This window comes from Cygnus atratus, chromosome 1, assembly GCF_013377495.2.
Source record: "Cygnus atratus isolate AKBS03 ecotype Queensland, Australia chromosome 1, CAtr_DNAZoo_HiC_assembly, whole genome shotgun sequence".
Classification (NCBI taxonomy): Eukaryota; Metazoa; Chordata; class Aves; order Anseriformes; family Anatidae; genus Cygnus; species Cygnus atratus.
Genome location: NC_066362.1, coordinates 7,796,762 through 7,822,452, shown reverse-complemented (window position 1 = coordinate 7,822,452; position 25,691 = coordinate 7,796,762). Strand labels below are relative to the sequence as shown.

Here is a 25,691-nt window from a genome sequence, read left to right as displayed (position 1 = left end):
CCCTTTGCAAAAGCAGAAGATACAGTCTTTACCGGGAGGTTTCCATCAGTCCAGAAAAGGCAATAACTTAATGCTTGCTTTCTGGGCACTTAATAATTTTTTCTATATGACATTGGATGACTTACCCAAAAGACTGAACATTAATTAAAACTTCTGAAATATAACACCTCTAAAAATACTGGTTTTTGTCTTAAACATTCAAAATTGTAAAAGGTGAATGTAGAGGAGACGGAAACCTCCCGAACACTTGCCATGTTTCTATGCTGTACCTTATAGTTTCTAATAGTCTATTACTTATGAGAGTTAATTCTGTGCTCATCTGTCCATCAGAAAGCAACAGAGTTGTGGTTTTGTTTATCAGTCTTATGCCTTCTACAATTAGGATAACAATCATATTTTGGATGCTAATTTTCTGCCTGCTTACAAAGGTGAAGATGTTACTGCTTAATGCTACGAATGAAACTGGATTAACATGAAAGAAAAAAAAAATTTGAGTACATTATCAGTCTTACGAAGATTCTTATCCATGTTAATACACTTGTGCCTGAGCCATTTTTTATTACTGAGAAGAGAAAAAAAAGTTGTGTTGGTTTTTTTTTTTTTTTGAAACAGCCGTAACTTTGCTGTGTGTATGTGTGTGACATTTAGAGTGTACTCAGTGCTTTTTATGTAAATATCAATGGATAGGCTGGAACTCCTGGAGTTCTGCCAACTGTGCATCAATGTAAATGAGAACAGTTTGTCCCATTGTCTACCATATATTTCTTCTCATGAAGGTCTGCTTCTCTAAATACCACAGATGAGTAGAATGTGGTTGTTTTTATAGGACTGCAATCTCATGCTGATAAAGTTTAATAAATCTGTGTATGTTGAACTCAGATCTTCAACTCCTGTTTGACATCTGTCCGGTTTGGTCCCCTTCTTGCCCGCGCTGTTGCAGCTGTCGAAGTCAGTTCCTCTGTGATGCGTTTGTAGACTTGAGTGCAACCTGTTTGGTGTGGGGAAAAAAAAAGGGATTTTTTGTCAAATACAGCATCAGAGAATTGGCAGGAGTTGAATAGCAAAAACTCCTCATTGTGTATAGGAGTGTTGACTTCAGAAAAGCTATGGTATGGAATACACTAAACATCCAGGTTTTGTTAAACCTGGAATGACTTTTTCAGTTGCGTTACTCATGAATGAATGCATTGAAATCCCAGTGCATCTAGTGTGAGCGTTCCTGTTAAAACCTCAGTAGTCCCTTAGCAGACTTGAGTTTTTGCTTCACAACAGGTTTAGTGAAATACGCCTTTTGCCCCGTGTAGAGAACACAACCTTTACTACAATTACATTGAGAAATTTCAAAAGATTTCACGACAGTCCACAGAAGGCTAGGCGTAAGATTTAGTTGATAACTAGGCACAATGACAGAATTCTGTCTTTAAGGGGAAAATACTATTTCTTAGAAGTGCTTAATTTTTACAGCCCATGGAACAATTCAGCCCATCTGTCTGATGAAGATGATTAAGAATTATAGGAATTTGTACTAAAACATTCATTTTTTGTAATTCAGAATAAAATCAGCTTTGTTATTTTCTGCCTAAATTTGCTGTGTTTTCCAAAACAAATAACTGCTGTATTATGTGGCTAGAGTGGAAAATTTATATTGGAATTCTATATTAACTGATTCTTGTAGGCAAAGTATTTTTGCATTTCATTGGTTGCGTGTTGAAAGCCAATTAAAATTATAATGAGCTCTTAAATTTTGGCTTTGGTAAACACACAAAAATCTAAAAATGCAAAAAGTGCTTATTAAATTTGCATCTATTTCTGAGCTGTTAGCTTAGAAATGGGTGATTATTCTGTCTTCACTATGCATCCACACAGTTAGTGTGTGTGCGTCCAAGACTGTTCCCTTCCCTGCAAGCTAACACCCTCCTTCAGAACATAAAATTGGTGGCAGATTTTTATCTGTAAGGAGCGTGTTGGAATGTAGCATTAAAAAATATCTTGGGTCATACATTTAAAATGCGAGCAAGCTTTTTAGTTTTAATAGAAAGCAATGCATTTTCAAAAGCATGTGTTCACTTAGTGAAGTTATTAAAAGGTGGTATTTTTGGAGATGAAGAGACTATTTGCCATAATTCCCACTGCTTAAAAGCCAGTGTCCGTCGCTAACTTTGTATTGAACTTCAGTAGTGGATGTGCAGGTGTCTCTATTAAACGGGCTTTGTATGGCGCGTCCTAAAAGATCTCTGCAGTGTTAGGGTATTGTTTAGCATGGCTTCAGCTGTCATCCCGTGGTAAGTCAGGACGTGGGGCGAGTACAGCATTCCTGCAGCCAGCGTCAAAGAAGCCTGCATCGGAGGGCGGTGGTGCCTGCAGCAGCAGTGTCCTTTCTCCACTGCACTGCCCGTAAGCTTCGAGTGGTCCCATCAAACATTGTGTGTGATGGATCTCCAGCATACGTGCTCATTTTGTTGTTAATCGGTTGTAAAGTCGTGATTTTTGTAAGGTCTGGAGATTGGCAGACTATTTTGTATTCACCCAGGAGGAACCACCGCAGTGACCCACGATGTTTTTGTCCTCACCGTTCAGTCACCAATTCACGTCTTCATAGGTTAATGGTCGTGTCCTGGCGGAAATGTAAATCGAAAGAACAAGTTGTTGTATTTGTGCAGTTTAACTAATAAAAAATAATGTCCAAAATACCCATTTGGCTTTGACTTTACTCTTCACGTTCTTTGCAGTCAGTTTTCAGTAGTGATTCCGCTTGTTCCATTGAAGTTAATGGGAATTCTTCCACTCATATGAAGGATTTGGCTCTCCCTGTTTCATCACAGCTTGGTTATGGTTATTACATTTGGTCAGATAATTTGAGATGCGCTAAATCTCAACTATCTGACACAACGCAAGTCATTTTTAGAGAGCTTGCACCTACTGTTGGGATAAACTATTCTTGGGAGGTTGGCAGAAGGTTATAAAAACCCTGCTCAGGCCAGGAATTACACTGAGGAGTGCTTCTTTCCTAGAAAACCTCTATTTCCTGGACAATGTGCTGTGCGCAGCTTTTGGTGCTTTTTGAGGATTACCTGGGATCTCAGGCAGCCAAGCATAGACACTTAACGTGAAGATAGAAGAGTCAGTGCTGTTGTTGGATGTGGTGCCTCAGCAGTTGTCCATCTAGAGTCCCGATACAGCTCCGTTTGAACAGAAGTGGCGGTGTAGCAGCTACTGATCGTGGTGTATCTTCCTCCCAAACTTGAATGGAGATCTCAGGTTTGGAGATCTCAGCGCCTTGTGTGCTGAGTCTCTCTTATGTGGCAATCTAGTTAGGGAGAGGATGCAAAATGGACCACCTGGATTTCTCTGTTGTTTTGACTTGGAAGCCTAATCCTGTAAGCATATTTGGATTCTCAGCAAGTCCTGAGTAACTGAAGAAAGAACAGCCCAGCTTTGATATCTAGGTATTCAATTTGCAGCCTTTGTTAATTAAAAGGAAGGAATGCTCTTCTGAATCTTTTGCTGTGCCTGGTGTTACAGTTTCCTCTGCTTCTAAATGTGTGAAAATAACTTTAGCTGAAGTATATGATTGACATGAAGATAGGAGGCTAATGCGTTTTAAAAAAAAAAAAAAATCAAAGTCTTCGTAGTGGTGAGAAGAAAAATAGATTCCTTCAACTTATTATAGGAAAAAAAAGCCTGTTAGTGTTATCTGTTCATATATATAATTAAGGAGTACTCTGTAGCATTTGAAGTAAGTTTGCTAGGAATTTTTACTACAGCAATTTTTACTACAGCATTCTCCATAGTAAAAATTGTCCAGAAAATATATATGAACATGAAAAAGAGAATCGATTTCTTTTTGCCCTCCAAAATTGTCCAATTTTTTTCACTACTCAACGGATCGATGAACAACTCAGAAACGGGTTGAAAAGTTATGGTCTACTTAACCAGCTATACAACTTAGGATTTCTTTCTTCACCTTTTAGAATGAAGGATACCTCGCTTGGTTCTTACAAATCAGTACCATGGCTGTGCAGCAAGCATCACTTCTAGTAAAGGTAGGGCAGAAGCTTTAAAACTTAGAAGCAGATGAATGCCAAGGAGGTTATTGCTTCCTACTCCTGCGTTTGGCAAGGAGCTGCTGCTGCTGCTGGTACACCAAAGTAAATCTGAGAACCTTCTGACGTGAGGCATCAACGATATCTGAAATTTTTCACCTGTTCAGAAGGGAAATATCACTTCATTTTAGAATCAGTCACTGTGAAAGCTTAAAGATGTGCCAAATTTTCATCAAGCTTTCCTGCTGAAGCAGTATCATTAACATCACATGGGTGGCTTAAAATCCATGTTGTAAATTCCACATACGTATGGATATACTGATATCATGGAACCTCTGTAATGTAATTATGATTTGTAGAAGCTGTAGTCAGTGATTTTTAGCAATGTAAGTTAAAATTCTCGATAACATTTGTCTTTGACATGAAAGTTAAATGTAATTATTTTTCTTGTTGGTAAAATAAGAGAAAACTCGTGAAAAGGATTGAAAGGACTTCAAGGAGAAATAGGTGATAGTTTACTTTCTACAAAGCTCTGCTAAAGGCAGTCACCAAACCAAGGTGCTCCAAACTGATGAAATCATTGCAAAACTTCTGGGTATTTTAGAAGTTACTTCATTTAGCTTCTGCACGGGGAAAAAATACAGTTCTTTGTATGTGAGGGATTAGAACTTTTTTTTATTTTTTCAAAATCAGTAGCAGTACTAGTTTACATTGAAATTCTTACAGGCTTTGGGTTTCTGCATGGTATTTTTAAGGTGGAAATGAGATTATCAGAAGCACTTAGTATTGCCCTGGTTTGCTTGCTTCCCTCTGTATTGCTTACCCTAGGCAACTTAGTAGCTGAGTAATTTTTTTATAAGGTGATACACCGAGCTTTTCTGTTGCTTATGTTGTTTCACTGGGAAAGCAAAACCACCAGTATTCACAAGTTATTTATATGCGTGGAAGGAGAAGAAAACTGTGCAGCTTAGCAATCTATAAATAGCTCAGCTATGAATAGCGTGACTCCAGAAATATTTCTTGCTCCTGGCTGGCTGTAGAAGGTTACATGATAGTAAAATTATTCAATGAGAAATGTAACAAATACGAGAGAGACAAATAATATGAGTTGTGGAGAATTTAGAAACTCTGAAAAAGTAGTATCGTAGCTTTGTATCAATTTTATTTGTAAATATTTATTTATTATTTAAAAAAAAAAAAAGATTGTAAATGTTTCTGAATAGGGAAGTTAGGTATTACGTACTTTTAACTAGACAAGTAGCTTTGAAACTACCTGATGTTACTGTGTGATGTATAAGTATGCAGAAAAAGCAATGGCAGGTAAATCTCTAACTCTGGAATTGTTCATGTGAAAGAACAGATAGAGATTTGTCATTGTTGAGTTTTAAAGGGTTATTTGAGGAGAAGAAGGCAGCATTATGGACTAAGTGGCAGTCTGAAGAAAGCTCATCTGTGTATTGCTCTTTCAGGTTTGAGTATGAGCACAGTTGAAGAAGAGTCTGACACAGTGACAGTAGAAACCGTGAACTCTGTGACTCTGACTCAGGACACTGAAGGAAACCTTATACTTCATTGCCCTCAAAATGGTATGGAATTGCATTACCTAGGGGGTTTTTTCTTACTTTTTCATTGATCTGACTCTTACCCACCTCCAAATTATACAAGCTATTTTGATTCTGTTTACCCTGCTGAAGATGCTTTCTGTTTCAGTTTAAGTAAGGATAAAGTGTTACAGGAGGTGTAAATCCCAAAAGTATGTATGTGTGCATGACAAGGTTATAGCTGTTAGGGTTTATTTCAGTGCAGATGCGTTCTTAGAACCGGGCACATACCCAAATTTCTGTAGACTTAAGGTTTTCTTTGTGCAGCAGAGAGGTAACTTAGGAAGGATAATGGACTGTGGATGGAATTTACAAATAAAACCTCACAGAAAATGTATATGACCTGTTATTGCCTATAACTTTATGCTGAGGTCCCGGGCAGCACTAAAGCTCTGAACCAACCTATCCCATTTGCTTCTACTTCTGTTTTGGTCTTTGTCTGCCAGGTTTTTCTCAAGAGCTCCACTTTGTAAACAGAAAGTGACCTGCTTTGTTTTGTTGTTAGAAACTGATGAAGTAGACTCTGAAGACAGCACTGAGCCTCCCCACAAGCGGCTTTGCTTATCAGAGGATGATCAAAGCCTTGATGACTCCACTCCATGCATTTCTGTTGTTGCAGTTCCAAGTAAGTTGTTTCACGTTTGTGTGCTCCTGAAGCAAGTGTTTCTATTAGTAAGAATTAAAATTCTTTGCATACAAACTAGAATGTTTTGTATGTTTTATTTACAAATGTTATTAATATCATCTTTACCTCTTAGAGTCTTGGATGTTTTTGCAGCAACTTGTATCTATACGGTACTAGCAAAATAAAACTGCCTGATAGATAGGGGACTGCAGGTACAGGTGTATTGAATTAAGTGCAAGGATGAACAACAAAGTAAATGCTATTTTCCTTCAAAGAGTTTGCAAGATTGTTTTTTAATGGCCATACAGTATAGTTAGCATTTCTGTGCATTGTAATATTGAGAAAAGTCATGCTCGTTGCAAAACATATGGTAATCTTAATGTAGATGTGCAAAGGGTAGGCTGCATGCTGAATTTGAGTCTTAAGAAGTTTACTGAATATTATGTAGTTCAATACAATCTCCCATATGGAAGCAAAAACAGATGTAGCAAGCTAAAATACCAATTTGTGATACCTCGAGTGTCTGCTTATTTGGTGGATCCTTATAAAAACTCCTTAAAAGTAGAGGCGTTGTCAAGCTGAAGTTGAAGGAAAAATAGGGGAACAGAATGCAGCCAAAAGATTTGAAAGTCGTTTAGCAAATGGAAAATCTTGAAGATAATAGCACCGGAAAGAAAGCACTGATACAATACCAGATGTTTGCACCAAATCAGACATCTTTTATTTACATGTTTCATATTAGCTCTTGGCTATAGTCACAAGTAAAACTGAAGGTTTCAAAACCATATTTAAATTTTATGAAGAGGAACAATTTGTAATCATCTTGATACTTTTACCATGCCAACAAAAACATACTAAATTAAGGCCCCTTTAAAATTTTCAGAGCAAGGGTAGAAATTTGTAAAAACCTCTATAGCATTCATAAAGAAAATTGCTACAGGAGTAAGGTATACAACTAACTTATCCATTCTGAAGTTTCAGAAAATGATCAGAGCTTCGAGGTGACCATGACTGCTACCACTGAGGTAGCTGAAGATGAGATTAATGAAGGAACTGTTACTCAGATTCAGGTACAGTAAAACTTCACAATTGACCTAATTTTTATGTACATTGTTATGTAAATTGAAATGAGAAGAGAAACAGCAGAAAGGGCTTATTAAATGAACAGGGTTATTTTTAGTGTGAAACTGGTGTATTTGAGCACAGATCTTGTTTATAAGTGTTCCATAAAAATGCAGTTTAATCATTTTATTTATAAAAGTGATTATTTGAATCTAACTTTCCTGCCCAAAGAGTAATACAGTAAACAGTGATAGGTGTAACCCTCCAATGCTAATTATTTGCTCTGTGGTAATCAGCGTAGAAGTAGGACAAGTTTATCTATTATTTCTGCTGCTGTTTGATTATAAATCAAGCTGTACAACAGGCCTAAATCTGCTCTGTCTTGTCACACAGTCCTAATAGTTGCATTCTGTTCTCATTGTGGCTGTACCGTGTTTAAGAGTTCTGTATTGGAGATGCTGGTCACAGTCCTCTTTCCACCAAAGCCAGTGAGACTCCTTCTATCACTAGAATTTAAACAGGATGAAGACTGTTATCTAATTAATTCCCACAGCATCTGTCTGTTAAGATGCTATATCTTACTCATGTGTTTTCAGAAAGATGAATGTACTTTTAATGGCAAATCTAAAAGTGGCACTATTTGAGTAGCCAGCAAGGTAAACTAGGTGTGATGGTTTCCTTTCCTTTAAGTTATGTTAGATGTAAGGTGATAGAAAGAACCGAAGATATGACTGAGTGATTCCGTACTTGTCTTTTCAAGATTCTTCAGAATGAACAGCTGGATGAAGTCTCCCCAATGGGCAATGAAGAAGTGTCAGCTGTTAGTCAAGCCTGGTTCACAACCAAAGAGGATAAGGATTCCCTAACAAATAAAGGTAGGACATTTAAAATTAAATTCTCCCACACTGTGAGAAGGTAAGCTGTTCCAAATGCCTCTTAGGAACATTTTTTGCATAAAGTAATCTCTGGCATTTTTAGTGAAGGTATTTGAGAAGACCAATTCTAAAACTGCAGAGAGATCTAATGCATTAAGTCTTCACCATCCCTCTTACGCTTTGTATGCAAGAAGAAAGCTGGAACCCCAGATACTCTTGGAGGGGAAGAAGGGCCACACTTGAGTAGTGGCCATGACAGAGAACTGCTGTAGGTAAAGTGTCACAGCACAGGTGGGGCAGACAGTTGTATGTTTGCTCCATTTGTACTTTGGCCTGTTTGGAAGTTGGGAAGCTCCAGTCGCAGGGGAGGTACAATGTGAAAAAAAGAGTTTGTGCTCAGGTCAACACATCTTTCTCCAAGTAGGGCTTGTTGGTCTGACTGCTCAGTTGTGATTCATATTAAACAGTTTCTGGAATAGAGTGGGGATTATGCAGACCAAGACCTACTGAAGTAACCATTCCTACTCCTGAAACTGCCACCCCACTGGTATACTTCCCTTTCAAAATGATCATGTAGTTTAGCAGTTGCTGAACTTTAGAGAATTATTTTTTTCTGGGTCCTGCCTCTTCCCCCCAGGAGGCATGCCGTTCTATGGGCCTGGAAACAACTTACATATTGTCAGATGAAGACGTCTCTCCAGTTTACTCAGTCTCTCCACTGTTTTTGTCTTGACCTTAACGCTTCACAGGAAAAAATCTCTTTCGGACAGTCCAAAGCCAGATCTTTTTTTATTAGAAAACTTGAGGGGAAAAATGCTTTTCCCTCGCTGAATCAAATGATCTCTTACCCCGTGATTTCTACTCCAGCGGGCTGCTGAGCCAGTGAAAAAAAATGTGGGCAAGCCATGCAGAATCTGGGTGTTGTATATGGAAAATTCAGAGGAAGGGAGATGAGCAGTGCTATCTGTGTCCATTACATTAACTGGTCCCAAGTGTGCTGTTGCTAGTAACGGTTTTCTCCATCCTTGGTATTTATTAGATGTATAGAGCTTCTAAATTTTTCAATGTTTTGTGCAGGGATTGTGGGAGAGGTAGGATAGCAAAGATATCCCTTTAGATCACAGTACAGTGGCAGCCTGGTAGAAACCATGTGCCACGTTTTTTGTGTTTTGGGGTGAGAGGAAGTGCAGAGATTGCCATCTTTTCAGTAGCTAGTGGTGAAGGACTTTCAGAGCAGCACATTCTCGCCCATGGCTGAAGGAGCAAGTACTGGCAATTTGGCAGAGAAACGACTGCACGTGGCTTGGTGACCTTATGTTTGATGACTGTCCTGTTATACATGTTAGAAAGTTACTGCATTTGTTCCTTTAGTAGCTGTTTCACAGGCATATCAAGTGGCATTTACAGTTGTGAATGAATGAGGGCACTAAATCTACTGATTGCAATTAAGAGAAGTAATTTTGGGAAGACATTTCCAATAAAATATGCTTAGAAAAACATTTATGAAACCGTTCTAGCTGAGCCTTTTGGGGGTCTCCATGCTTTTTCACAGAAATTAGCTGTGAAGGAATCCCACTGCGCATCTCCTTTTGCAGTAGCTAGGAGTCTGACAGGTGTTGCCTGAGCTTCTCATTTTGTAGCCATCTCCACCTAATAAGAATACTTTTTTCTCCAAGACCTGTGGGCATAATAATCCTGGCTCTGAATATGCAAACATGTGAAGTGCAAAATAGACTTCCTTTCCTAAAATAGCTGGAATTCCATGAAAAGAGCAGCTGTGCCCCTTTAGAGGTCAGTTCAGGTGCTTTGATAGAGGTGTGAATCTCAGCTATAGCAGTAGGTTATTGTTCTGCCTCTGTAGCTGTGGAAGAAGGTAACTGAAACCATTAGGCACAAGGGAAGAGTTTTCTCTGATCAGTTAGAACATAATTAGTAATAACGCCTGTACTTTTCGTTACAATTGGATTCAAGTAAACAGTCTCTGTGGTGCGATCTGCCTCTCAGCTCTGGTAATTAGCAGGCTGAGAAGGAAGTACCCTGATTTTTCTGAGCAGAGATGGGCAAGTAGCCAGCACTCACCAGTATGTAAACTGGGTCACCGGCATAATCTTAATTATAAGTGATCGTCGCTATTAAGTACTCTATAAGCTTGGGAAAAAAAAGAAGAATCTATACATAAATTCAAGGGAGCAGTGTTTTAATGTTTTATTGAGAAACCCAAAATTTGAATTTTTTTCTCTGCATAATGTCAATTGTTTTTACTTTTAAAGCTTAGCTGGCATTGAAGTTCCTAAGGGCATAGACAGAGGAAATAAAAGGTTTGTTTCCATTCATTTGCCACTTTTATTTTGGGAAATAAAACACCTTGAGTCTTTCTTCTGTCTGTGACCACTGAACGCTATTCCCAGTGCAAAAAAGAGAGAGAATTCAGCTTGTGAAAAGACACTTACCTCTATGGGTAGCACTGCACACATCTTGGGAAGCAATAAGGCATATAAGAGAACCCCACAATGCTGCTAATTTCTTGAGTAATATTGGGAGTCACATATTAAGTCCCAGCTTCTGGAATCATTTGAGTGCATGGAAATTTCAGCTGTCAGTTTAAAGAGAAATTTTCTAGTTGTGGTTGAAGAGAGAGCCTGAAAACATGACTTGACAGCGCACAGGGGAGTCTGTGTTCTGTGTTTTAAAAACTGATGGTTTTGAAGAGGGGTCTGACGTGCTTTATTTAAACATTTGTTGGCAGTTGACAATTACTGAGGATCCTTTAGCAGTTCTGAAATAAACTAACTAAAATTAAACAGATGTTAAGTAGCTAAACTTACTACTCCATTTTCTTCTTTAATTGCAATAATGAGGCATGTGTTCTCTGATATATTGTTTTGCTGACTTTCACTTTAGTTTCATTTCTGTTTTAAGGCCATAAGTGGAAGCAGGGAATGTGGTCAAAAGAAGAAATTGACATTTTGATGAGTAACATTGAACGTTATTTAAAGGTATGTGTTAGAGTATGTTGTCTGCCAGTTGGTGTAGTAATGCTGCTCCTGATAGAAATCAACTTTCTTCAGCACTTCCCAGAATGTGTTACACACGATTCTGATCAGTACGTAGTAGAAATGGTCATTACCTGTTTGAAATACATAAGATAATAGTACACAGGATTTAAGACTACCGAATGTAACATTGTAAAGCTCATTTTCTTTACAAAGCGTTGAATACAACTTCCGGATTCCTTCAATGCCATATCTGTATTTGCTTTTACTGTGCTAATGGCATGCATGTATCTGCTTTCTTGCCATTGATATATCGGTGTCAGAGTTCAGTGTAGAAGTAGGCATGCAGTTAAAATGCTGAGTGATGATTGCCAATAAGTCGGATTTGTGGTAGGCTTACAGCTGAGAGTATTTGAGCTGAGTGCTTGCAGCTGAGAGTATATAGCCTGGGTATTACAGGTTCACCATCCTTCATTTGTGGATCAAAAAAAGCCCTGAAATGAGTCGTCATTGGTATACAAATCCCTCAGTACTAGTTCTAGAAATATGTGTCTGCCCACACCAGTATTTGAATTTCAGCCACAAAATTATTCAAAGATAATACTATTTTCTAAATCTAGGTGAGCGTTGTTAAGCTATCTAGATGACTTCCTTGAGTTACTGCTAAATCATTTGATTCATACTTCCCCATTTACCTTGTTTCTTGTCTTTTGGAGCTGAAGTTTAAGCTGAAATCAAACTAAAGCCTTTTATGCTTAACTCCAGTGTTTTTTGTATAAAAATCTGCTTTAAGTTTCCATCAGAACAAGAAGAGTAGTTTAATTGGAAAAATTGCTTTCAGATGAAGAATATCCAAAATTAGGTAATAAATGGATACAACAAAGTTCAACAACTTCCACTTGTATGACCCCAGGCTAATTCCATCAAATTGTCTGTTCTATAATGTTCTAAATGACACTTCAACTTTTGATAATAAAATAATGCCGGACAGATTTTATGTGGATGAAAGATCTTCCATGTCTACTTGAACTTCAGTGTTTAAAAAAAACCAAACACCTAATGTTCAAAGGTTTGTTTTTAAAGTAGCTATTTCATAAATACTTTCAATTTTGGACTGTCTTGTTTGGAATACATAGAAAGTTTCATAATAGCATGCTAAGCTTCAGTTCATAAATGTTCTGCTTCTTGATCTCTAGGAGACTTTATCTAAGGTTTTTTTTAAATACTTTCCTCTAGGCCCGTGGAATAAAAGATGCCACTGAAATTATATTTGAAATGTCAAAAGATGAAAGAAAAGATTTCTACAGGACAATAGCTTGGGGTCTGAATCGGCCTCTCTTTGCTGTTTATAGAAGAGTTCTTCGCATGTATGATGACAGAAACCATGTTGGAAAGTATGAAAATCTCTAATGCTGCATGGTTTTATTGGTATGAGTAGGGCCATGTATTTAATGTTTGACATGTTATACACGAGCCAGAAGATACTAGCCAAACAGACCCAGCTCTTCCTATGTGACCTCTGCTGAATTCTGCTTGATCAACCTTGATAATAGTTAAGTTGATGGTATCCACAACTTAAAAGGCAGGCTGCAGAGGGGATTCTGATGCAATTAGAAGACTTTGACACGAGCATGGATCTGCTGAGGTATAGTTTCCTTCTAGAACTGTGACCTTGAGCTAATTGCTCCTAATCCCTATGCCCTTAGTTTCCCCTATCTGTAAAGCAGTGGGTATGGCGTGATCTAGAAGTGCTGCTAGAGGGCATTAGGTTTTAGCTTTTAAACATAGGTGAAAATGAAAACATCATCTCAATGGTGATTTTTTTAATGGAATTCTGCCTTACGGTGGCTGTAAACTGAGGAAGGAAAAAAATAGCTGTTTATTTGAGAGACTAATACATGAAATTTTAATTGTTTTTAGAAATGAGTTCAATAAGAATGGTGATTTTTAGTGGCAAACAAGAGGAATCTTAGAAATGCAGTAGCATGAAAAATGGCATTTGTTCTTCACGTTCTTTCCAAGCATCCTTAGCATTGAAATTGTTCCTTAGCATTGAAATTCCTTAATCTCTTAAGGTAATTAAAATTTTAATGTGTGGTTAGTAAAAACAAAAATATTTATGCTGTGTGATTTCTGTTTAAAATAATGTATTTTTATTTACCTGTCGCCTAGGTATACACCTGAGGAAATTGAAAAGCTTAAAGAGTAAGTCTTTTTACTAAAAAGGTCATGCTACCTTTTGTATATTTAGTAGCTTGAATAGTTTTATCAGGTTTTGTTATATGAAATAACTGAAAAGTCGGAAGTGAATTTGAGTGCTCCAACTCAATCAGAAAAGTGTGGTCACTAAATTAATCTGAGGAGAAATGAAATCTACGTTTTGATTAATTTTGCATATTTCCTAGCGTCTATTCAAGAGTTAAGCAACATGCAACTAAGTTCTAAAAATAAGCCTTCTGTTGAAAACAGCAGCATTTCAGATTTTTACAAGCATGGTCGAGATCAGTTGTAGTTGTGATAAACAGCCTTTCCCATTCTTTAGGAAACCTGATCAATGGTTATTTCTGAAGAAAATTACTGGTTAAGAGTAGGATTTCCCCTATGAAATATGGTGGAGAGGCAGAAATTGTCAAGCCTCTTTGATATTTGCCTATGAACCTACCAGGTCAAGGTGTAGGAGCTGCAGACGTTACCTGCTCTTGCAGCTCTACTGGGTTGACCAGTTTGAAGAAACCCTTTTGGACTGAAGGAAGGCAGAGGGTATATTACATTGTGTTGATGGATTTGTTTTGATCAATTTAACTGGTTTGTGTCATTCACAAGGTTCTTGTGGCTCCAGTTGTGCCATAAGTAGTTGTGACTCGGCATGTTAAGCAACCCTATATTGTGTGGGGGAGGAAACATTAAAATTATGGATGTGATTTTGCAGAGTTTTTCCTCATTAAAATTTTAGGATGCCTGGGTTTTCATCAGCCATTACTTAGATTTCTCAAGCAGTCTCTGTACCACCTGAAACTCCTTGAGAAAATTGAGTGGAATGGATTTTGTATGTCTATCTAAACATTCATATTGTGTTTAACACAGTAATTAAGCTTCACAGCACACCTGTAAGACAGATGCTAAACGTTCTATAAGCTAGTGTCCTGAGGCTTAGCTCCACCATTCCAGGAGAAGGCTTCTAGAAATACACAGAAAAATTTGCTGTGATGGCAGAAAAATACATCAAGAAAACTGTACTGCAATATCAAAGCGCCTCCCCATTCTCTCTTTAAGCCTGTGACCTGCACGTTTATCCTGTTTTTGTAGAGAATAATGTTGGTAATCTCATAACTGGATATGGTGTTAATGAGCATGTTTCTATTCAGGCTGAGAATAAAGCACGGTAACGATTGGGCCACGATAGGAGCTGCCCTGGGGAGAAGTGCTTCGTCCGTGAAAGATCGGTGTAGACTGATGAAGGATACTTGCAACACAGGTAAGGTAAACACTAGTGTGTAATTAAAACCATGTTGTCTTTGTCAGTGATGCTTTCAGAGATGTGTAACTCTGGACTGAGTGACTTTATAATGTGAAATCTGGTGACGTTTTCAGAATGCGTTTGGTAGAGGTGTCTGCTGTTTCTCTTAAAAATCAGTTTTGTAGTCCATTATCTATCAGGTGTTTATGCCACAGGAGGATATTTTACTGAGGTGGATTAAAAAGTACTTTACTTGTGTTGAGTGTTCATAGACATGCACTGTAGATGTCAGCTAAGAGACAGCTGCACTTGAGGAGTAAAATATTATGTATAGCGTATATATTCAAATGGAAGGAAAACTTATCCAGACCTTAGGTAGTTAAGTTAGTAGTTAAGGTAGTTAATTAGTAAATTAAGCTGTTACGTGATTAATTTACTTCAACTCAAGTAACTCAGGTAGCTTGGACCAGTTTGCTTTGGTGAATATTTTGATCAGTTCTGTGGGGTTTTGTTCATACGCAAGAGGAGAAGAGAATAAAACTTGACAGCAGAATGGAAAACTGGAATTATGCACCTGTTAATCAAGAATAGATATTATAAATTGTCAGTGTGTAGAATTATAAATTGTCAGTGAAGAATGTATGAGTGTTAATACTTGTGTCTGGAATAAGGTGTTAGGCAATAAAGATAAAAGTCAGTTGACATGTTACAGATCAGAACAGAGCATCTGCTGCTGATTAACTTGGAGGGCTTTTCTCTCTTTCAGGAAAGTGGACAGAGGAAGAAGAAAAGAGGCTAGCAGAAGTAGTTCATGAGCTAACCAGCACAGAACCAGGTGACATTGTCACACAAGGTGTATCGTGGGCTGCCGTAGCAGAACGGGTCGGAACGCGCTCTGAAAAGCAGTGCCGCTCTAAATGGCTCAACTATCTCAACTGGAAACAAAGCGGGGGAACTGAGTGGACCAAGGAAGATGAAATAAATCTGATCTTAAGGTTTGTTGTTTGAGTTGCTTTTAAAGGTTCAGAATAAGTGATGCTAGCAGGATTCCATTGGGGTCCCTTTTGCTGGTTTCTTAAACTCTAAAATCTAGAACCCTCCAGAAGTCACTGCTGCATTTACAGTTCCCAGAGATTTATTATTGAACGTATTTTTTGTTTTTTGTTTTTTTAGTGAATTTTAGTGCTCGTGAAAGGTGTCAGATTGAAAGCCCTGGAGACTGAAGTCTTCTTTATTCCACAGAACAGGTACAGCACAGGCAGCGACCGTGCAAGCTTCCCACACATTGCCCCACCGATGCGCTTTAACCCTTAACTGGAGGGTAGTTCAGTCTCCGTGCCCGTTCAGTCCTTGGCCTCTCTGCTGAGATGACCAACAAGGGTCAAGTGTGGTGGTGGTTTCTGTGATGTGGACATCTCGTCTGTCTACAAAGAACTAAACCGAGACTGCAAATTAATTTCATGTAGGCCGCCAAACACTGATTGGATCAGTGCTGATCAGCACTTGAGATGACTACACTTGAACTAGCAACCTGGTAGTGAAAAGCTCAGTAACCTTGGATGTCTTTTGCTATCTCCAGTCCTCCTCCCATTTCAAATGCCTTTAACTCAGGCTTTTTAGCCAGTGGATTTTTATGGGTTGATAGTCTGGGGTGGGAATAAAAATCCAAGGCGTATAGGGATCTAAGCGTTATTTACAGAGCACTATTCACTAACTTCCTGAAGCCGTTTGAGTTGAGTTCATAATGAGTACCCTAATTCTGCATTTTAGTATGTGCTGGTTATAATTCTTAATATTTCTGGTATCTGTTTTAGTGCAGATATCCTTAACTCATCCTTCAGAGTTGGTTTTGGTAGCTTTTTTCCTTTTATTTCTTTCTTTTTTTTAACTAGTAAGAGTATTCAGTACTATTACTTGGTTTATGAAGAGAACTTTTCTTAATTTTCACAAAAATCCTTTCCCCCTTCCACTGTTCACCTCTCTTTCATGTGCTCCAGGTACAGATGAGCTGGAGGCAATTCAGAGAGATTTATAGTATTCAGACAAATTCTGGTAGAATCCAGTGTGTGCATAACATCTGCCAGAACTGTGTGAAGACTGTCCCTTACCTGAAGAGCCTGATGGGTTTAATTTATGAGGAACTGTTTAATATTGTAGCTAACTTCATCTACTTTGGCTAAGAAGCATCTGAGAGGAGGCAAAAATTCATGTTAAGGATGGATGAGTGTTATTTAGGAGGAAACAGAAGTAATTATAACATGAAATTAATTAAATGAAAGCTCAAAGTGAATCTCAGGAAGTATTTCCTGCCTTGGAGATGTGTTTGGGGAATGGTTTTCCAAAGAAAAAAGATGCAAGTGCCATCGTTTGGAATGCTTAACAATAATCTGATCAGAGCCCTAATGTACGTGTAATAAGGAGAATAACCTTGCATGGCAAGGAGATGGACTGGATCACCTCAGAGGTCCAGTCCATCGTCTGTTGTTGATGATTCTGCTTGACCTCTGGCAGCGTGGAGCCTTGGAAGCCTATGTCGGTTGATGAGCTCTGGCGGACTGTTCACTAGCATGCCATTTTGCCTCTGTTACATGTGACGAGACCAGAGATGTGCAACACCCCTTCCAGTCTGGAGGGTAGTTTCTAACAGGTAAATCTTTTCTCTATCTTGTCAGGATAGCGGAACTTGAAGTTTCTGATGAAAATGACATCAATTGGGATTTACTAGCTGAAGGATGGAGTAGTGTCCGCTCACCGCAGTGGCTTCGGAGTAAATGGTGGACCATTAAAAGACAGATTGCAAACCACAAAGATGTTTCATTCCCTGGTAATGTACTAGCCGCACGCTTCTCTTCTGAAAGCTCCTTTCACAAATGTCAGAGGAATAGGGCTTCATTTTGTTGTCTGCTTACACCTTTGATGGCCAAAGAGCACAGTGCTCCTATGCTGGAAGTTACTGGCCCCTTGGATCTGCTGGCTGAATTGCACCAACATCCAGTCCCTTAAGTGTTTCAGTTGAAACAAGCCAAGCTGGTTTGTACAACTAAACAGTAGATTTTGTCAACTCCCCTCACTTTGGCTGAGATAAGAGCACATATCTAAGCAGCTCAGCTGGCAGATCTCATGGTGATGATCTTTGGTGTGGAGGACAGGGGCCTCTTCGGGTGGGAGAGTCTAGCAGTATCTCCTCAGGTTAGATTTGTTACCTTTAAAATGTTTAACCACGTCACACAAATTGTATTTTATGTTAATTGTAACAGAAGGCAGATCTATTACTAGCTGTATGGTGAGCAAGAGGGGAAGAATTGAGATTATAAAGCTCCCTTTAATACGTGTAACTCGTAGCTTTCATTCCTGGTTAGAGAAACTAGTGCCTGAGACAAAGGATATTTCAGTCTACGGGAACTTTCATTCAGCCCTCCTTTTCTCTGTGTTGGAGAGAGGGGGAAAAAATCAGAGACACAGAAATTGGATGTGTAGCAGTTCCCTTATAATGAATGCTAGAAAAACAGGACTCTGTTTTTGTTACCTTATATATTTCAAGTGCTCCCTCAATGGGACCGAAGTGATAGTAGGGAAGGTAGGTGGGTGCTTTTATTTGAGCAGTGGGCCACTGTGTGTGCAGATGAAGAATTGCAGCGTAGCTGCTGAGAGATGAATTCTGTTTCTCAGTCCCTGTTTCCACTGACACTTCTGTCTACCTCTCAAATCTGATTCCATCTTTTGTAAGATTGGAGGTTTTATTTCCGGTAGCGGCATTACACAGCCGGTGGTACGGCATTGAATTATGGCTTGAGAGGATACTGTACTTGTTCTTGAAGAGGTCCAAAATGTTAAGAGCTTTCCTTTATTTTCCAAGCATCCTAAAATGTCTAGGTTCCTTGAGAAAGCCAGGTTCACTCCAGTGGTTAACTATAAACGTCTTGTATGTATGTGCTGAATTTCTAGTTGAAATATCTCTGAATTGTTTAGGTTCCCAATTGAGAATGATTTTGTTGTTTTTCTCATCTTGGATAAATGTCACGTGCGCCATTTGAAATGCCCTTCTTCAGCGTACTTTAGCATGAATATTCTTTCTCTCAGTACTTATAAAGGGCCTTAAGCAACTGCATGAGAACCAAAAAAACAATCCAGGGCACCAGCTTTTGGAGAACAAATCTGGAGGTGGATTACCAAACACTAACTCCAGTTCGGGGGTTCAGCACGTGCAGATTCGAGTGGCTCGTTTGGAGGAGAATGCAGGCAACACTTCAAGCCCGATGACAGCTTTGCAGATCCCAGTCCAGATAACGCATGTCTGTAAGTAGCTGAAATGCATGGCTCCTTGTCCTCTAATGAAACCTGAAACATTCTTTTAGAAAGGTGAAGGAGGAGTTAATTCTGCTTTGATCATGCATAACTTCAGATGAGGATTCCTGGATTCCATTTCCCCATTTCTGACTTTGTTAGGCAAATTTAGGCACTACCGTGACAATAGGACCTAGAAGCTGCAATTGGAGCACCTGCACCCAGGGGTTATGTCTCTCTCTACATGGAGAGAAGAGCCTGCCACATAATGTGTTCTTTGCAGAAGCCTGCTTTGAAAAGGCCTCTTGAGAACGTACTGAAGTCTCTTAATGAAGATGCAGAATGTATGTTTAATGTACCAGTTTCTTCTGGTAACTCTTGTCTGTAACAAGAAACGTAATGTACAAGATCTCTTTTCATAAAATGCAAACCCCTCTGTGCCTAACTTCTGATGAAGGGCATTGAAGCAAGAAGGAATATATTTTTTTCCAGTCTTTTTCTGTATTATGCAGTTATTTCTAGGCACAGAGAGTCTGGAAGGCATTAGTTGCTGTGTCACACAGATGAGTTTAGCTGATGATCTGCTCTAACCAATCTGCTCTAACCAATTTTTTTTAGATTGTTGCTTCCCATCCTCTTAAGGATGAGCTTTGCTCATTAGCAAACATTTGTTACCAGCTCTACCCTGATTGTAGTGCTTATTGTTTGGTTTTGTAGCTAATCTTATTAAGTTACTCCAGGCCAGTCACCCCATATGCAGCCTGTCTTTCCCATTGTCTACTGTTCTTAAGTGTGTCATTTGTGAATTTTATTAAGAATATTTAGTGCTTCAGTCTTGCTGATTAAAATGTTAGCTAATAGGGCTTCAGCATGTGAGTAGAAAGGCATTTGGTAACTAATTTTCTGTTTATAATTTCATTAGATTAGCCTTTCTTAATGAACTTGTGCCATCTTCATTTTATCTCATTTATTTCTTAATTAGAATGCCATGCAACACCAACCCAAGAACGTTTTACCTGCAGTAACACATCTGTAGTCTTATACTTTCAGCCAATCTTGGTCAAAGCTACTGGTTTTTGATGAGCCAGCTGGTATTCTGTAACCCTTAGTCCTTTCTGTAATCCTGTAGTGAGATTTTTGTGATCTCACTTGCCTTTGCGTCTGCCTAACAAGCCTCTTCCCCGTGTTAGCGTGCTTTCCTGAAGAATTTGTTTGTCTAATCAAAGTGAATGTTGCGTCTTCTCTGTCTGTTTCTCTATCCCTTGAGAGCTGAACCTATTAATTAGCCAATTTCAGCTGCATATGAGAGAAGGCTCAGCATTTCAAATGGATAATTCCTGTAAGCTTTATGAACATAATTGGCTAGGTAACAGGCTGCATTTTACAGCTGTCTGCTGCTGGGTGTCAGGAAATCTGCAGCAGGAAACTTTGAACATGCCGCTACATTAATCAAAATTGGAGCTCCTGTCCTCTTAGAGACCAAAATTAGTCTACTTTGAAGCCACAGATTCTGAGACGGTCAAATTTCAAGCGCTTGTAGCTTTGTTGTCTTTATGTAGGTCTTTTGCCTTTCCAATATGTATGGCATTACTAATATTAATTTGCCTCCTGCTTTCTGGAACTTCTGAGTTTTTTCAAGAATAAGTAAAAATCATCATTATGGTTCTGATGTTTTGATTTTTTTTTTAAGCCTTGTGTATGACCTTTTTGCACCTGGTGATCTCGAAATGTCTGATACCTAAACTATCTTTAGTGGTTCTCATAGCTACTTCTAACATGAATGGAAATAATTACCTAAATAATTACCTCTGATAGGAATACTTCCAGCTTTTATACCCTTCAACCACAACACACAAGATAAGCAAATACCTTGGGGAGGGAGCATCTGATGTCTCAGCAGAAGTTGACATACTGCGGAGGGCAGGAAAAGTTTAAAAAAAAAAAAAGAGAACAAGTAATCCATGGGAATCATAGCAATATTAAACCTGACACCATGTTAAAAAAAAATAATAATAATCTAAAGGATATTGTTGCACCAGAACCCCGTACAAATTTCATTATACATCTTAAGTAATTAGATGATGTCAGGTAACTTTACTCTTTGCTTTTTCTCCTTTGGAGCCTTTACATAGTATTGTATCTTAAGTACCAATTAGAATAACTTGTCATTAGGATTGCAGTTGGTTTTCTTTTTTATATTACTGGAATTAACAATACCCTGCTGTGTAGCAGTTACAGTGCTGTGCTCTCTGCAGGGCTGAAGCACTTTGGTTTACACACTTAACCTTTGTTTTTTCTTCCTTTTGCAGCCTCAACAGATTCCCCTGCTGCCACGGTTGACTCCGAGACCATAACATTAAACAGTGGAACACTACAGACCTTTGAGATTCTTCCAGTAAGTAAGAGAGAACTGGTGCTTGTCGCTGTGGTTTTTGTCTTAAGCACAGCTACATCTTAGACTGTGGAACTGGGCGTTAAAAAAAAAATCGAATGGAAAGAGGAATTTAACAGACCTAAAACTGAGAAGTTCAAAGCAAAATGTATTCCAAAAAATGTGACTTGCTAGCGGTGCGAAGTAAAATGTGAGTTATAGTCAAATGCTTTACATCTGTCTCAATGCTTTAGTGCTATAAAGTTTTCTTTTGTGCTTGTGTTTTGTTGAAATCTGACATAACAGAGACAGTTCCCAGCACGTAAAGATTCTCTTAGTTCTGTTGTACTACAATTCATAGTATATTTTGTCTTTCGTCTCAATGTTAAGAGTAAATTGAATTTGTACAGCATAATACATACAGTCTAGCCTTAGTAGATGTTACATACATGTTATGCTGCTAGATGCTAACATACATGTTAGCCTTAGTAGATGTCTCGGTAGCTTAAAGCTGTAGACAAGTTTGTCTCTCCTTCTTGAGTGCACTACAGGAATCAGAGCAGTAGGCACTGGGGTTCTGCTTGGTTTTTTTTTCCAGGGGAATTACAGTGAGGCTAGTTGCTGTAAATAAGCATGCTCTGAGTGCAGCCCAGGAAGTCAGCGTGTTTGGGTATTAAACTTGTGTTGTCTTCTGCAGTCTTTCCACCTCCAGCCTACTGGAACACCAGGCACGTACTTACTACAGACGAGCTCAAGCCAAGGCCTGCCTTTAACGCTGACCACTAGTCCTACCATGACCCTGACAGCTGCTGCTGCTCCAGCCTCCCCAGAACAGATCATAGTTCATGCCTTATCTGTATGTATTTTGAGCAGTGAAATGACTGAAGTTTGGACAGTGGTGGGGAGGGGAACGTAATAGTACAGGGGCCTGCCTCTATTTGCATGTTAAATTTGTAAAGCGGTTAAGTCATAGCAGCATTACTTCGCTTAAGTTGCTGAAATGTGAGCATTTCTTTTTTTTATATTGTTCTTAAACACTATCTTCAAGTTGCTTGAAAACTTGGCATGGTTAGTTCTTACTGTGGCTGAACAGGATGTCTCCATCTAGTGGCTTGTCCCAGCAAAAAAATACAAATTTCCTGATGTTTTCAGTTATTCTCACGAGCAAATACTGATGTTCGCAAAGCCTACAGTGCAGTGCTAGTCTTTGTTAGAAGGTGGGAAAGGTGAGGAAGCTGAAGTCTGAATAACAAATGTGATGCAAAAGAAGGGGGAAAAAAAGCTCTAATCTTCTGCATCTAGGGCAATCCTCACCTGAACAGTTGCCTCTGTTCCATACTGTGTATGTACTTCATTTGTGAATTACGGAACAGTTAGCGCAAGGTCAACAGATGATCTGGGTTGACATACTATATACATAGACGTCAAAGTTGTACTTAGTACTTTTAATTCCTTTGCTTCTGTTTGCTGAAAGATAGGAAGACGCTTGGAGGAAAAAAGTCTCTAAGTTTTTTTTTTGTTTGTTTGTTTCTCCTTTTTTTTTTTTTGCACATACTGCTTACAGCCGGAACACTTGTTAAATACAGGTGACAATGTCACAGTACAGTGCCACACACCAAGTGTCATAATCCGCACTGTTGCTGCTGAAGACATCTCCTCCTCTGTCACTCAGGCAGAACTTACTGTTGATTCAGACATTCAGCCAGCTGACCTGACGGATCCTCCTGACACCCTAGAAACAAACAGCTTCCCAGACGACATCCATCAGCCCAAGCTCAGCGATGAAGAGCAGTCAGCCTACAGTGAAGGCGATGCCTCAAAATTCAGCAGCAGGAATCGGAGTGAGCTGATGGATGGAGTTATGGTAAGAACTGAAGAGGAGATTTCAGGTGCCAGCCTGAAACCAGAAGAGGATTCTCACTCTGATTTACCCAGCACCTACGTCACTGAGGTAAGGAACTGCATGATACCTGACCCTTTTCCCTCTCTCTGTATGGAGAATGATTTCATTGCATCTTGGACCTTTATGTTAAGCTGTTCATATGAATGTCAGTGATTTAATGCATATCATAGTTCCAAGAGCATTTTTTTTCAGATCCTCTTCCTTTGAGCTTTGCTAATATGTTATGGATGTGAAAGAGGTAGGATTTAATTTGGAACTCAGGCTTAGATTTGATTTCATCTTGGGCACTGAATCCCTCCCTAGCTGTGGAGCTGCTCCTCTACTCAGGGTACTTTTGAGTGATGGCTGTGGAAAGTGGTGGTATTAGTAGCACAGAGCAGCTGTCTTTGTTACCGTTTGATGCTGTTACCTTCAACCAGGCTGTTAATTGTGTGATGCATGTACTTTACAGGTAGCTAGTCTGCTGAGCAGTGGAGGTGAGATAGAATATTCAACTGTTGCTCTGTGAATCTAATAATGTATTTCTAGGTTCACCACGGTTTCCACTTTGAGGACTTCTATTAAACAGTGTACTCCCAGTTAAGTGTCTGTTAAATGGGACTGGAAGCATTTAAGTCATCTATCTATTTTATTCAGCTTCAGCATCTCGGATGCAGAAACAAACTTATCCAAATGATTTCGTGCATTTGGAGTGTTTATACTAAATTCCTCCATCTTTCATTTGCCGAAACCATCATAATGAATAAGGCAAGGAAAACAGAGATATTAAAATGAATATAACTCTACTTAGTGGGTAGAAAATGCCTTTCTTTAGAAGTTTGATTAGGTTAGACTGGGGAAAGAAATGAATTAGATTTGAATACTACCTCCTGTTCTCCAAAAACAGTGTGCTTTACCGTTGCTGTAATTCTGCTTTATATCCGTGTTGAAAAATCCATCGTTAATACGTTCGGACTTTGTTAGGCTTTGTCTTTGCAAAAGTAAACAGACACTGTGTATCCATTATGCTCTTACTGAGAGGAGGATCACTGTATGCCTCTACAGTCTGCTACTACACAAGTGTTTGGCTCCTGAGTACATCCAAAGCTGGGGATTTTCTTTTTTATCTCATACTTGAAATGGTTGTGATAAAAATGCTCAGCAGTTGAGGCAGCCCGTCAGCTTTCTACTCTGTTTAAAAATGCAGCTTCTCAAGTTGGAATTGGTAAATTTCTGCAAAAAGCATAGTTCCTAATTGAATTTCATGGGAATCATTTATGGCTATCAGGGTATGAAGAGGTACTAATCTTCATATACAGAAGAGTAAACTGAGTTTGTAATTCTAATTCACATTCAAGTTTGATGTGTGTCCTTAAATTCCAGGAAACAGAGACTGTCAGTGAGTTTCTAAATGAAAAGTTACTCTAGAAAGACGTGCCTAAATGTTGCTTTCTCTAAGCCAGCGTTATTTTTATGCACTTGCAAGTATTATATTGTCAGTGTGGGTATGGGTGGTGGGAAGTAAGCAGCTGTGCTGCAGGGTTTTGTTATTTCTGGCTGGGAAGGGTGCCCATTTGTCACAATGGCGTGTTCAGTTTTCTCACACCTCCTTTTCTCAGTTCTAAGCCATGCTGCTTATTGTGGGCAGGTTCAGCTGTGTTCTCTGCACAAAGCTGCTGTTGCAGGCCAGGCATACTGTGCCTTGCGTGAACCGGTACACGTTTGGAGTGAGTTTAAATCGCTAAGCTGCAGCACAGGTAGTCAGCTCCTCTTCAGCTGCACCAGGGAAAGGGTTTTCTGCAAGCTGCCTTTGCAAAAACATCGTGGAAACTATGTAGGGAAACAAGTTTTCCTAAAACTAACCGAAACTTCAAGATTTTCTTGAACGGAGGGGGGGTGTTACCTCTCTCAAACATTTCTTGCCCACTCTGAAAGAGGGATAAATCCCTGTACCTTCACTCCGATAGCTACATTTGCTGTCATTCTGCAGCAGTGATTCCTGAAGCTTGAATGAACCTTACACATGTTAAACACAAGATCCAAATAGCTGTGGTTATTCTGGCAGTGTTAACCAGGATGTCTTTTCACTGCATGTGCAGAACCAGGAGCCCACCTGAGTGTGCTGTGGCACTGTGTAAGCCAGGTTTATTATTTCCTTTTCAGTGCTAGCACTACAAGAGCCAGGGAATAGGCAGCAGCTGTGGGATTTAGAAGAGGGCAGGGATATTGACAACTTGTGCCTGGAAGGAATCGGTATGTTGCCAATTTTTTAATGTAATGAGGTTTGTCCAAGAAAATTTGGAGCCACCCTACTGCCAGCAAGTTACAGGACAAGGCACAGCAATTAAGATTGGTCTTCTGAGCTGTAAAAACGTGTCACAGAAGCAGGAGTTGTGAAACTAAGTTATTAAGTTCAGGTAAAGTTATCGCATTTGTGGAGCTGGGAGACACTGTAAAGGTATTGCTTCAGTCTCAGAACATCTGGGCAGCAGGTAGTG

At 39.1% G+C, this 25,691-nt stretch overlaps 1 protein-coding gene across 4 annotated transcripts in view; it reads left to right on the top strand.

Annotated features, from left to right (window-relative positions):
• The window catches only part of DMTF1 (cyclin D binding myb like transcription factor 1), a 29,586-nt gene that overhangs the window by 1,279 nt on the left and 2,616 nt on the right, over positions 1 to 25,691 (top strand). For 2 of the 4 annotated variants that reach the window (XM_035549441.1, XM_050715751.1), the window contains exons 2-15: positions 5,513 to 5,629; positions 6,150 to 6,269; positions 7,245 to 7,339; positions 8,092 to 8,206; positions 11,126 to 11,202; positions 12,436 to 12,593; positions 13,372 to 13,404; positions 14,565 to 14,674; positions 15,423 to 15,651; positions 17,329 to 17,480; positions 18,737 to 18,952; positions 21,250 to 21,335; positions 22,009 to 22,167; positions 22,876 to 23,262. In XM_035549441.1, coding sequence (XP_035405334.1) covers positions 5,521 to 5,629; positions 6,150 to 6,269; positions 7,245 to 7,339; positions 8,092 to 8,206; positions 11,126 to 11,202; positions 12,436 to 12,593; positions 13,372 to 13,404; positions 14,565 to 14,674; positions 15,423 to 15,651; positions 17,329 to 17,480; positions 18,737 to 18,952; positions 21,250 to 21,335; positions 22,009 to 22,167; positions 22,876 to 23,262 — 2,046 coding nt within the window. In that variant the 5' untranslated portion in view covers positions 5,513 to 5,520. Of the gene's footprint in view, positions 1 to 3,971; positions 4,044 to 5,512; positions 5,630 to 6,149; positions 6,270 to 7,244; positions 7,340 to 8,091; positions 8,207 to 11,125; positions 11,203 to 12,435; positions 12,594 to 13,371; positions 13,405 to 14,564; positions 14,675 to 15,422; positions 15,652 to 17,328; positions 17,481 to 18,736; positions 18,953 to 21,249; positions 21,336 to 22,008; positions 22,168 to 22,875; positions 23,263 to 25,691 lie in introns of all 4 variants that reach the window. The other 2 variants (XM_050715747.1, XM_035549443.2) reach the window with 2 other exon arrangements.